At 34.6% G+C, this 13,995-nt stretch overlaps 1 protein-coding gene across 1 annotated transcript; it reads left to right on the forward strand.

Annotated features, from left to right (window-relative positions):
• The first annotated feature begins 8,592 nt into the window (after positions 1-8,592).
• Positions 8,593-9,188, forward strand: LOC149171044 (uncharacterized). Its single transcript, XM_089427417.1, has one exon. The coding sequence runs from the start codon at positions 8,664-8,666 to the stop codon at positions 9,132-9,134; it is 471 nt and encodes a 156-aa protein (XP_089283543.1). The 5' UTR covers positions 8,593-8,663; the 3' UTR covers positions 9,135-9,188.
• Positions 9,189-13,995: the final 4,807 nt, after the last annotated feature.

Below are 13,995 nucleotides of genomic sequence, written 5' to 3' on the forward strand. Positions count from 1 at the left end.
ACATGTTCCATTTTCTCTCTTGTTAAAAAAAAAAAAAAACGTTTTGTACTTATTGACATGCTTTTATCTACATTAATTTCAGTTTCAATAGTTGTTATTACTCTTTTATATATCCCATTCACTTCAGCTACATTTCAATTTTCACTTATAAATTTCTTGTTCTTTTGAAAAAAATAGATGGACATGGATTGCATCTCCCAACTCTATAACTTCTGCCATGAAATACATCAAGTAGAGGCCGCTCTTTAGGAAATACAAGAAGTATTCCTACAAGCTCGCAACTTGCCTCTATATCGCATGCGACAAACTCTTCAATTACTTCATAGATTAAACGCTTTCATGTGTATCCTCATCGATACACATGAAAGGGATGCATCAAGAGATATTCAAACAACCTGGCAAGCACACAACTCCGAGCGTATCCCACACCTAGATCTCAAATGGTGTTGTAGATGCCACTCATCACCTTTTATTACGACTGATTTTGACTACCTTGTCAACCTTTTGTGCACCAAAAAAAATGCAAAACCTACATGCCCTTGATCCACAAATATGCATTTCCCTAGTACTTCTACTTTGATAGCGATCGATATGTTTTCCATGTACATTTTTTTTGCAGTTACCATTGTTTTGTAAATAAGACTGCCATATTTACACGTTCACTACACTTCACTATATTCTACTGTGTTTCTTTACATTTATGTCTTCATATCCCTTCACATTTTCTTACATCTATACAATATATCTTATTATTCAAATAATCCACACAATCTTATCACATCCCAAGTACTTAACAAATACACATCACAAACAAAGTTTAAAGAACAAATCAAATTGTCCTAAACATAGTATACATACAAAATAATACATTATCACTTTTCATTCTACTTTAACAAGCAATTTGCAACTAACATGTATTTTTTTACATCAAATCCAATGAAACAAAGTCACATCTAATATGAACAATGCATCCAAGCCTGAAATAGAATGTTACTAGTAACTACAAGGAAAATATTATAATCATGAAGAAATACCCTAAATGTCGTTTGTAGAGATGTAAATCCTTGTCATGATGATGTTGCAACACCAATTGTAGGATGGATTATTGTATTTAATTTGAATTTAGGTCTTCTACATTTTTACTTAAATTTTGATTTTTTCTTGTGTAATCATGATGTTGAATTATAGAAAATTTGGAATGTTGACTTTCACGGTGTAATTGTGCCAGATCTTATGAATAGATTCACCTTCTTTTATCTCTAAAACAATGAATGGATACTGAACAAATTAATTTACAGTTGCTCAATTTCTTATTACATTCATGTCTACATAGATCGAGCATTCAAGTTTCCCTATATGGGCTCACGTAGGTGTGTTTCTTGTTGCAATTCAAACTGTCTTTCTACTTACAAGATATCATCATTTTCTAGACTTATGGTAAAGGCCACAGGGTTTATGTTTGCACACTAAAATCATTGAATTTACAAGGGGAAAGAAACACTCTGCATCTCATCTCTTCCTCAAGTCTTATCAAACATTGATATTGTTGCAAACCAGGGTTGTTCTTAAATTATCTTTTAATATTTAACAGAGAACCGACAAGACAAAAAAAACTGAACAATTAAAACCAACAAGTAGATATTCTGCCATTTCCTTTGTTGTTCTCACTAGTTAGTATAATTTCATATCTACTGTAATGGCTGGAGGGTGCATACCTTTCTTCCAAAATTCAATTTATAAATGTATTTTGTCAAATGGTGGACGATGAAGAATTGGCATTTTCAAATTTGGGCTACTCTAGTTAGCTTAGTGATCATTATGGATGATCTCTTTCTATTATATTAGTGTGTGATGGCACTAAAAAATAAATTTGAAATTCTTTCCCTCTTTCACGTTTGCCTCATTAAAAAAGGGGGAGAGCTTGATGGTTGGACTTCACAGTATTCACACTCTCAACATCCACTTTAACAGTAACACTTTTGACAACAACACCACAACTCTTAGTTTTTCTTTCAACAAACTCCCTCCTCTTAATATTGTCATCCACATTCTCTTCGCTGCTCCTTTGGGCTTCTCTTTGCACTTCTCGGTGCAATTGCTAGAAGGTAATGTCTTAGGGTTGGGGGCTTTCGATACCATCATCGCATGAGTATCAAGTTTCCATTTCATTATGTCATAATTTCGAAATAGAATTTCACCACGAATTACATTATCATGAAAAATGAACATGTCATTATCGAGAGGGAGAGAAAAATGTCGGCGCGAACATGCAAGCAACACCAAAATCAAAATAAGAAACTTTCAAAGTAAACACAACTATCAATGACGAGGAAATTGCTAGCAACTAGGGATGGAATTTGGCAGGCATTTTGCCCGTCATGAGGCAGTTTTCCCATATTTAACGGCTAAAATTTTTGGATGCTAGTCTTTTCGAACATGCTTGGAACCATCGGAAACATATTTTTGACAGGCAATAATTTTCTCAAAATGTTATTAAATCCTATTTATTTTCATTTCAAATTTTATAGTATTGTATGTTTATTTGTATTAATAATATAGATTTGAGATGAGTTACAACCTGATTTGAGATTACTTGTAACTAGAAAACTTGCAACTTGCTGCATACATGGTTCAAATCAATATAAATCGCATATGAACGATATCACTAGGGAAAGGCAAAGCTAAACGGAACATGAGTAATCGAGTTCATATGGAACGATGTTAAAATCACTGCACTAGTTCACCTAGTATGTAAACACATTTTATTTTGCATAATAATATGTGGTCAAAGTACAGTTTCACTTTGTTTATTTAAACAATCCATTATGGTAGATGTTTAAAGAATGCAAGCTACTTTGAATTTTTTAATTTCAGAAGAAAAAATATGTGCCATATTAGGATGAATTTATCCATTTTAATGAACGTAGTAGTTACTCTTAAGGGACAACAAGTCAAAGAGAGGTAAGTGAAATCCTCTTCAAAAAAAACTGTTAACCTCTATAATCATCGAAATCTGCATAGTATTACAAGTAAGACAATGATTCAGCTCATAGAGTGAGACTTGAGATATCTATAATCATCGAAAGCTGCATAGCATTACAAGTGGAGAACGATTCAACTCACAGAGTAAGACTTTCCATCTCCTCCTTTTTTTTGTAGGGGCAATGGGTATTACAATGTTACATTATTTTTTAGAACACATTTTATTGACAGTTAGAAAACTAAAGCTGCACATGCCACATTTAGGCGAAGACCTTAATCTTTTCATAGATATACGAAATATATACTTCAGTTGCATAGATCCAAAGAAACTAGCTCAAGCTACTCCATAAGATCATTCGGGTCATTTCTCAGAGACCTGTTCTACTAAAAAAATTTCCGTAAACTGTTCTATAATTGCATTAAAAATAGCTACATCAAATAGATTTCTTAATGGACCTCGCCAGGTGTTTTAAAAGAGTAAAAACTGCCCAGGATTTAGTGAAAATGGGGTTGACCATTGACTCACTGAGCACAGTGCAAAACAACTAGACTTTAATACATAATTTAATCCGTCAAGAAGTGCAAAAAGGCCCTTAATTTCCGACAGAAAAACACTTCAAAAGAATGACATGTTTGTGTCTCAACAAGTAGTCAAATACTAAATATGTGTAAGTTAAATCAACATATATTTCATTATTTTGTGAGACCAACACACATGTTAGCCTATTCTACATGCACTTGTTATTTCATCCCAAACAAAACACGTTAATTGGGTTACTGCATTCATTTCACCCTTTGGCATCAAGGAGAAAAGATTCAATGCATTCACATCTTACCCATCAACATCCAAGAGGAGAGATTTAAGTCATTCACATCTTCCATCCCTTAAGCTGGTAAGACAAAGATACCCCTTAAGCTGGTAAGACAAAGATACCTGCAGCATGAATGAATGAATTTATGCGAATTGTCATCACAGAAAAACTTAGGAAAAAACTATATTTATGCTTCCAGATACAGTCACATGCTTAAGCTACAACTGATGTTCAACGAAGTAGATTTTCTATGTCAAACATGTTTTTTCTTTGCCTTCCCATATTTAAAAGGAATAACTATATATTTAAATTTCACTTTTAACAATTTATAATAAATTAAGATAAAATATGACAGTTACTAACACACTGAATTTTATCCTTAACTCGCTATGATGCATATGTTCATTTGTCCAGACAATTATACTATGGGTCAAAGAAATGTCCATGTATCATGCAGCCATAAATTTATATTTAAAAAAGTTATACCAAAGTTCATTTGTCCAGATAATTATACTATGGGTCAAAGAAATGTCCATGTATCATGCAGCCATAAATTTATATTTAAAAAAGTTATACCAAGCGACAAAATAATGTCCAATGCCCCAACCGTGCGATCAAAGAGAAGAAAGCCTCAGGTTGTGTTTTGCATTGAGATCAATCTGATACTTGTAAATCTCAACATACTTATAAGGTTGCAACTAGCACAAGAATTGTCTATTAACTCCTGAAACTCATGAAACAATGCTAGAACCATTAGACTACTAATGTATTCTGCTAAAAAAAATCAAATACTACTGCAGCCCTGTTAAAATTATTGATACTGTATTCTCTATATTACAAAACCCAAACATAACATTAAGCCATTAATATTGAATAGATAATATTCAAATGAATAATAGGAAAATGCTCTCCTACAGAACAATCTGAAAGCCTGTAAAGAAGATTCCTAAACATCAATTACCTATTCCAATTCTAAGACACATATTAATCTACCGATAACGTATTTAGAAGTAACAAGTTCGTAGGTAAAAGTTCTATACAGACACTTCACATTAAAATCTATGCATCTTTATAAACTATGCCCCGGGAAGAGTTTGATTTGATAGAGATTTGATATGTATCTAAACTAGAAAACATTTATGGAATGTAGCTTCGTATATAGCAATTCGTTATATCGCTCTGAAACAGAATTGTCAACGACCAGGAGGCTTGTGATTTGAGGGTTGGAATTCACTGCTGTGTGTCGAAACTTGCAAGTCTGCAACAATGTTAAGATTATATATATATAATAAATGAAGCATCGAGTAGTTGTGTGGACGCCGACGCACATTTCAGACGACCGAGAGGATGGTTTGAGTCTGGAATAATATGACCCATGAAAACACTATGATCCCAGTGATCATCCATTAATCAACCAAATATGCTATATCCCGATTCCTGATCCGATTTAGGGTGATGTGGATTGTGCTAGTGCTCACTCATCTAGTTAATATTCATAATGTCGTGATTTCCCTAAGGATTATGTCGATCCCTTGATATTTACAACAATAAATTTCAGATGGTCTCACACCCATAGGCTGTGATGAATATGGGTTTTAGGGCCCTCCAAATAATAGAGAGTCAAGGGTTAGGAGAGTCCCTCTGGCCATCAATTTATATTTATAGCTAGCAAACTATCAATGTGTGAAACTCATTCAACCACATGGTCTCTCTCATTGTTTCTGCCATGTATCGAGCTACTCCCTTGTAATGAACGTGAAGGACGTTGGAGCTTTGAGCCTAATAAACTGGGTCCACAACACCTCACAAATCTTAGCTTCAAATACCAGTGGGCAGCGGTTATCCCAGGTTAGTGTTCCCTTCAACTTCATTTTTGAATTTGAACATGTGATTCGTGAGGCAACAGGATCTGGACGTGCCCTTAAAGAGCTGTGCGGTCAGGCAACACCTCCGCTGACTTAGGTTTTCAGGCAGGGATAAAGTGTGTTCAGCGATTCATTCTTGTCGGCGATATCTGCCGGTTTACGGCGGGCGCGGTTGTGGAGGATGGCAGATCGATTGTCGGCGAAGTTCCGGGTAGACCGTCAGCTTTGAAAAAATAAAGATAGCCATCGAAAGTCCGGGGCGTTTAAGGAGAACTCGAGTTGAGTTTGGATAACCCCCGCCAACAATTTCCGTTGTCGTTGACGGTTGGGCTTCTTCGAAAGCCTCTTATGTTGAATTTGCTGTTCGTTGCGTGTTCATGTCCTCTAAAACGGCCGTCTTCTTTTATTTTTCAGTTTTTGTGTCGGGGCCGCGGGGGAATATTTCAAAAATAAAGTGGATACCCACATGTAATAATGAGAGAGTGATGTAATTAGTGTCGTGCATTTCCCTTCGAAATCGTCATTCTTCCCGTGCATATATTATTACAAAATTTATCTGAATAGAGGTTCAAATTAGCATAGAAATCAATTTAATATTTTTACGGATATATATATGTTTGTGATACTCTTAATTTTGAATGAAAAATTATTTAATTTTCTAGGGAAATATTATCAAAGACTGTACTATATTCGATTGATATTCAAACAATTTAACATGGTGTATTCTTCAATGGGTCTTAATGATATAAAATATATTCATAATTATATGTTATTTTAATTAAATTATATATATATATATATATATATATTTTTGATTATTTTAAAGATTTAAAAATTAATTTTATATTTGATAAATATTATATAAAATATTATTTTTGAGATTTAAGTGTTTTAAGTAAGTTTTTCATTGAATAGTTCACTTAACAATTATCTCAGATCGCCTTTGACTCAAGCGCACTTAATTGTGGAGTTTTCCCACAATCAAGCCCACTTAACTTGCTACCCCAATATTAAATATTATATATTTGATTTATATTTTTTAAAATATTTATTTCATTTATATTATTTAAAAGACTAATAAATTATAATTATATATTTTATTTTTTTAATTATTAATATTTTGATTATCATATTTATGAATATTATTAATATCTATTAAAAATAAGATATTACTTGAAATTTATTATAAATTTATTTAAGTATTAAGAGATATTAAAAATAAGATATTACTTGAAATCTTTTATAAGTTTGTTCAAGTATTAAGAGATCTTATCTAACACCACTATAATTTTTTTTAATTAAATATTAAGAAGATGAGTACAATATAAAATATTTTTAAATTCAATTAAAAATATTAAGAAGATGAGTACAATAGAAAATATTTTTAAATTTAAATTTAATATGAGTAGAAAATAATTTTAAATTTAAATTTAATACACGTATATGATAGAAAATCTCGAATAAAATGTTTTTCATTTGATTGATATCATTAAAAAAAATTGACACTCTTTTATCCTAAAAAGAATTCTTAAAAATTGTCTCAAACTAAATTTTAATATAAAATTCATAATAATTTATTTACATTAACAATAAATTAAAAACAAACACATTTTATTTCTTTTTTCAATTTTATACCTAACTAAAAATTGATATAACAATATCTTAAAAAATTATAAGCATCCTCTGTCAATTAAACAAGTTTTTATATTATAATTTAATATAATTTATACTTGATAATAAATAATAATATAAATTTATTTAAATTAAAAAAACATAAATAAATAAATTATTTTAATTAAATAATAAGTAATTTTTAATATAAAAAGTATTAGATAAAAATATTATTTTGAATAATGTTATAGATTTTATTATTATATTTTTTATAAAAAGTTATATAATATTATATATATGTTTATTCACATATTAATTATGTTTTCATTACAAATTTATAACTTATCCATTTTAGTCGAATCTTATTATAAAGTCTACATGCCTTTTACATAATAAAATTTAAATTGCTTTATAAACAATGAGATACGATGGATAGTTGGCATGTTAAAATAAACAATAAAAATATGTGTTTACATGGAAAAGAATTAACGGCTGCTATCTGACTTAGCAGGCTATAGCATATATATATATATATATATATATATATATATATATATTAATTTTTTCAATTTATAAATAGATGAGATTATAATACAATTAATATGTTTATCAATATATTTTAAAATAATTTTTTATATAAATTGTATATATAGATAGATATCATATATATATTCGTTTATCGTATTATTATTTTGTATTTTATATACAATTATATAATATTAAAGAAATTAATTTTTTATTTCTATTTTAGGAATATCAAATATGATTAAAAGAAAAGCAATTCCATACCTAAAGTAAAGTCATGATGAAAACTGCTAATTATATATATATATATATATATTTAACTAAAGAGATGGATGATCCTATTAAAATGACACGTTCGGAAAGAGGAGGAAAAAGTGGTGACAATTGATAATCTGTATTAAATGTATTCGAATTTAATTAGCGCACAATATAAATTGTTGCAATGGAGGTACGTGGAAAAGTTGAGTCTGTCTTCCCACCGGCGTATCAACGTGGACGGTTCACAGTTGTGGACGGCTTACGGTTGTGGAAAAGTTGAGTCTGTCTTCCCACTGGCGTATCTATCGTTTGCCATCTATCTATATATTGTTCAACAACCTGTGTGGGTGATCGTGAGCGCTGCTTGGTTGAAAATTTGAGTATCCCCATTCCTCGCATTAACTCAAAGCGCAAAGGAAGGAAAGGAGGATCGCTGATACAAACAAGAGTCTCTATTGTTGTATCTGTTAGCAGAGATGGCTGCATCCTCTCTAATTTCTCAGAATAAGCGAATAAGCGAGGGAGAGATGAATATTTGAATAGCGGATTGGCTTCGCCAGACGCGAAGCGAACTAATAGCGGAACAATATTGGGGAATGACTGTAATTTGATGGCCTTACTCGACATGATCGATAACGTGGATAACAACAACAGTAATCCAGAATATACCCATACTGTTGTGGATAGCGTGGAGGGTGAGATAAGGCTGAACGTAGTTATAAATTCCGTAGAAGATGAAATTGGGCTGAAGGCACAAACATATAATAATATCAAGTCCACCGATGAAGAGAGCAGCACCGAGCAGATGGGCTCAAATAAGCAAGGCGAACTAACAGCAGAAGGGGATTCTGAAGCGATCTCCTCGACGTTTGATATGGGAGATTTCCCATATTACGACGATGTGTGCGAAGAGCTTGGTTTTTTCCTAGACAATTTTACCCCTGATGAACTTGGAATCCTGCATAACCATATCTATGGAGATTCAGATCCCGATAGCATGTATCTGGAAGCCTTGCATAGCTATGTTGACCCTACAGAAGTTTTCTATGGGTCTCTGTGGGAGGACGATATTTGGCATTGAATGGACATCCAGTTATGCAAAATGATTTGGAATCACCATGGTAAGAAGAATTTGGAAGTATAGCTTTAAAGGCCTGTGTAAATTTTATATTAAAAGAAGAAGGCCAACGTAGAAACCTCATTTTACTTCAGCTGAATATTTAGTTCTGCCTTGTTTTCATGATTACTGTATTTTCCCGGGGTGGTTTCGCCTCATATTATACAAATTTTTGTCAAAATGTTAGTTATAAAATAAAATATGGAGTTGTTTTTAGTGTAATTTTATAGATTTTTTGATTTCTGAATTCGATTTAAGGTGAAATTTTGGTTTGTATTATTTAAACTGGTTTTTTGATTGTTTATGTAGATTTAGCACCCTGAAATTAGATTTAAGATGAAATTTTGGTTTGTGTAATAACCCCAGGATATGTAAATGTGAAAGTTACTGTGGTAAAAGACAGTAATACAGTTGTTGTTATGTTTTAAACAAAATTGTGACAAACTATTTCTTTTATTAAAGTAATTTAAATATTTCTTGAAATGCTGGCAGCCTCTAAGAGGTGAATCTTAAAGAAAGAGATCAGTTGTGATAACTGATGGAAACTACCCTCCAAAACAGGAAAAGTCCTGACTGAGGGAGGAGGTTCTGTGTTGTGAGGACAGACAGAAGGAAAATTCTTTTCCAAGAACCGGAAAAAGAAGAGAACAGAGAAAAGTGGTTAAGTCTGGTTAGGACCAGATAACCAGGCACAAAGAGTGCACAATTCCTGTTCAGGGCTGGAGGCCTGCAGGATAGCTCGGGGGGAGAATTCCGTCTGAGGGATGGATCTCATGGCTGGGTGGACGAGCAGAATCAAGGCTCAGGTGACTTGTTTTGTTTGAAAAACCATTCCTGATACTGGCAACCAGGTACGGTTCGAAACTGTGAAGTCCCTGTTTGAAAATAATTATTCATGATTGAATAGGAAAATATGTCCTGCATTTTCCTAGACACTGTTGCAATGTTAATCTAGATGTACAGGTGTAGTCCTAGAGCTAAGGGACAGACTGTCAATTAATAGACAGGGTCTGAGCTAGCATTATATTAAACAGGTTATACCTAGATATTTAGCTAAGACCGAATATCGGTACAGAGACAAGGTTAATCAAGACCTGATTAATGCGTAACAGATTGTTATACCCTTATTATCAAAACCAGAATGCTGTTTAACAGTCGAAAGATCAACAGTAAACCGAAACAGTACTGAGCACTGGAAAGAAATCGTGAAATGCTGTAGCATGATAATGGAAAATGAGGATTAAGACCTCTGAGTCTGAATGGAGGTATACCGACCGCAGTCGGGTGCCGCTGTGGCAAAGAATACATAACCCTACTGTTATCAACATGAAACAGAATAGATAAATATTTTAAATAAACAGAGTTCGTTGATAACCTATGTGACAAGGACACATAATCTTTCATATCTCATAAACCATGTATTATGCCACGGGCGGATCTGATAGTAGAAACCCAGTTCCTTAGAACGATAAAGGAAAAGAAATATACGTTTACATTTATTATTTAAACCTGTGCATGTAACTGTAAAAAGGGTTACGCTTGTTTACATAACCTATGCATGAACTGTAAAAGGATTTCATTTATAAGTACAATCCTGTGCATACGACCATACATTGTAAATACAAACATGACTGTGCATGTAGCCGTAAGGAGAAACCTCAGTTGAAACGGCATTTCCATAAGCGAAAAGTAAAGAATGATATAGAACACAGCCTATGAATGCATGTCGAGCAGGTTAGCAAAAATGATGAACGCACAATAAAAATGGAGTGAGTCTGAAGCTAATATTATAATCTAAGATTATTTAGACAACGGCAGTCATGTAAATCAGCAGAAATCGCAACAATAAGATAAACCCATATTCAGAGTCAGGGTTAAGGGAATTCGAAACAGAGTCATATATATATATTCCAAGCAAAGTTGCCCTTAGGCTTAAACAATTTTTCACAATACTATGGCAATGCAAAAATGGCCCTGAGACTTGGACCGTTCATCATAATATGAATTTAAAATTATGTATAGCATCAAAGGGTAAACCCTGAAAGAGATTTAATTATACACATTGTTGAAAACAAGCCGCAGAGGAACTAATGCCAGATCTGAGCGCAGAGACCAGATCCGCAACCAAAACTTAAGGGCAGTCATATCAACCCAAATCGGGTGTGCCGTAATCAGTACAGTATAACAAAGAAGAGTATGAACATCTGTAAAAGAACCCAGTTTCCATTGAACCATAACCTAACTAAGAGTTACTGCTATGACCAGACGGCAGTGAGGATGCACCATGGAAGTGCTCAACAGAGAATACCTCAGTAAATGAGATGAGGGAACCCGCGAAGAGCGGCGGTCTGCATCCACGATAACCATAGTTCAGACCGGTGACCTTGAAATCCGATATGCAGGTGAAGTAACATGAGTTCAACTTACCTGTGTAGGAGAGGGTTGATTCGCTGTAAAAAGCCATCCATGTTCCATCCGAAGGGTTGCAGGACGCAGCTGTATACCATAACAACATGAGAAACCAACCAGTAAGACATTGTTCAAATGAATCAAACAATACAAACATTATGAAAATGTTAATCATGAACCAGTACCTGAGATGACCGATTAACAAGCCGTTCTTAACATCTGGATTGTTTGCCGAGTAAAAGAACGCTGCCGGTGACATTAATCTTGAGGTGGAACACTGGACCGGAGCCGAGAAGGCCAGCAGGAAAATGACCCCGAGTTTGTAGGCGAATGTTTATATATCATATCAAACCCTAGAATGCATATTAATCGTCCGATCTGTGGATGCGATCCAGGCCGTCGAAGGAAGGCGGGAACCAGAAGCGTCGGGACCGAGATTCTCGTTTCCAAGGTGTCACATGGCCAAAGGAGCCAGACCATGACACCTGCCCCAGGAAGGACGAATGCCTTAAAGGCTTAGGTGAGCTGGCGTCTGTATAAGATGTGGCCAGACCATTAAAGGCCGCGCCAGGTTAACATAGGATACTGTGTTAGAACTGTAGCTAGGATTGCCGTGCGGTAGGGCTTACGCCCAAATCACATTTGATAATACATTAACACATTAGTACATTATAATGCTGTATAGTTTATGTATTATATACCATTTGAAAATACATATGTTGTGTTAACAGAATTATATATCGTATGTGGTTGCTTGCTAAAAGTAAAGGTACTCATATGAATACAAAGAAATAGTAATGTAGTGCTTGCTTATTATGTTGGGCATACATTAAAAAAAAAATTATGTGTAAGTGGACAAAGATGTGACAAATTGGTATCAGAGCCCAGTTTCAACACTGTGGCCTCAAATAGAAGAAGTTTCATTGTGCAGAAGGGTACACCATGCAAACATATGCAAGATAATAATGTACTTAACTGTGTTCTGTTTATTTGGGGTGAAATACAGAATTACAGCAGTTAGCAGTTAAGCTAGAAAAGAGACAAGATGCAAGGAACCGGCAGTAACCCTCAAGAGAATCCAGAGCTGTGGGTACAATTGGGTGCAGAAACACGAAGTACCAACCTTGCAATCCTGGAAACTGTCCAGGAATTGAAGAATGAGATGGCACGGTTGCGAGAGGACAACGTGCGGTTAACAGTGGAACAAGAAAGAATTTTGAAGAGTTTGTCGGAGAGGCAAAATCCCCCTCTATCCAACCCCAGTGCGGAACAGCAGAGGATGACAGAGGAACAGAATTATCAGATGGAACCTGAACTTTCAGAAGGCAAGGAGGATCATTCTGATAATGTACCAGAACAACAAACTTCAAAACGACAGAAGATGGAGCTGCAGGGAGAGTTTCGAAAAATTAAACCCCCGCATTTTGATGGTGAACAGGAGGAAGCAGCTGAAGCTTGGTTAATAAATATGAATAAATATTTTCAGTTGTACGAGTATGATCATAACCTGAAGGCAAGATTAGCTATTTTTCAGTTACAAGGTAAGGCAACCTTGTGGTGGGAGGAAATCAAAATTGTCAAAGGGGTAAGTGAACGAACCATTACCTGGGAGAAGTTTCAGAAATACTTCAAAGAAAGGTATCTGACTGAACGATTTTACGATGAAAAGGCAAGGGAATTCCATGATTTAAGATTGGGACAGCAGACAATGGACGAGTTCATTAATCGCTTTACCTCACTGCTACGTTATGTACCTTACATCAAGGAGGAGAAAGCTAAGGTCCAAAGGTTTGTGAGCAGCTTACCTTCATATATAAGGGAAAGGATTGAGTTTGATAATCCTAGAACCATGGATGAGGCCATTCGTAAAGCAAGGATCTGCTACCAGCAGAGTAAACAGAAGGGGGACACCTCGAACAAAATATGGAATGAGAAAAGAAGTAGTCGGATGGCTGGAAACAGCAAAGGAGGTCGCAGCAGTGGGGGTAAAGGTGCTGGTAAAGGACTAAGCAGTAGACCTGTTGCAAGGAATGCACCCCGGTCCAGGCCAATGAGCGAATCTAGAGTAAATGAGCAGTCTGTTAGACCAGAAGGTGAGGGGATGACCAGACCGCCAGTTCAATGCTAGGGTTGTGGAGGACCTCACTATGTTAAGAACTGCCCACAGAGAAAGGGGACAGATCAGATATCCCAAATTCATGAGGCATCGACCGTCGGGGACGTGGCATGCAGCGTACCCAGAATTAATGCAGCTTTGGAAGATCGACAAGCGGAGTATCAGCCATCTATGGTTGAATTCGAAGGTAAAATCTCAAACCTTTCTATAGCTGTTCTTATTGATCGAGGAGCTACTCTAAGTTATGTTAGCCCAAAAACAATAGAACAATGTAAACTACAAGCTGAAAAGTTCAGAAAT

This window comes from Pinus tabuliformis, chromosome 4_2 (genome assembly GCF_031772625.1).
Source record: "Pinus tabuliformis cultivar Carrire ecotype Pingquan chromosome 4_2, CPIR1, whole genome shotgun sequence".
NCBI lineage: Eukaryota > Viridiplantae > Streptophyta > Pinopsida > Pinales > Pinaceae > Pinus > Pinus tabuliformis.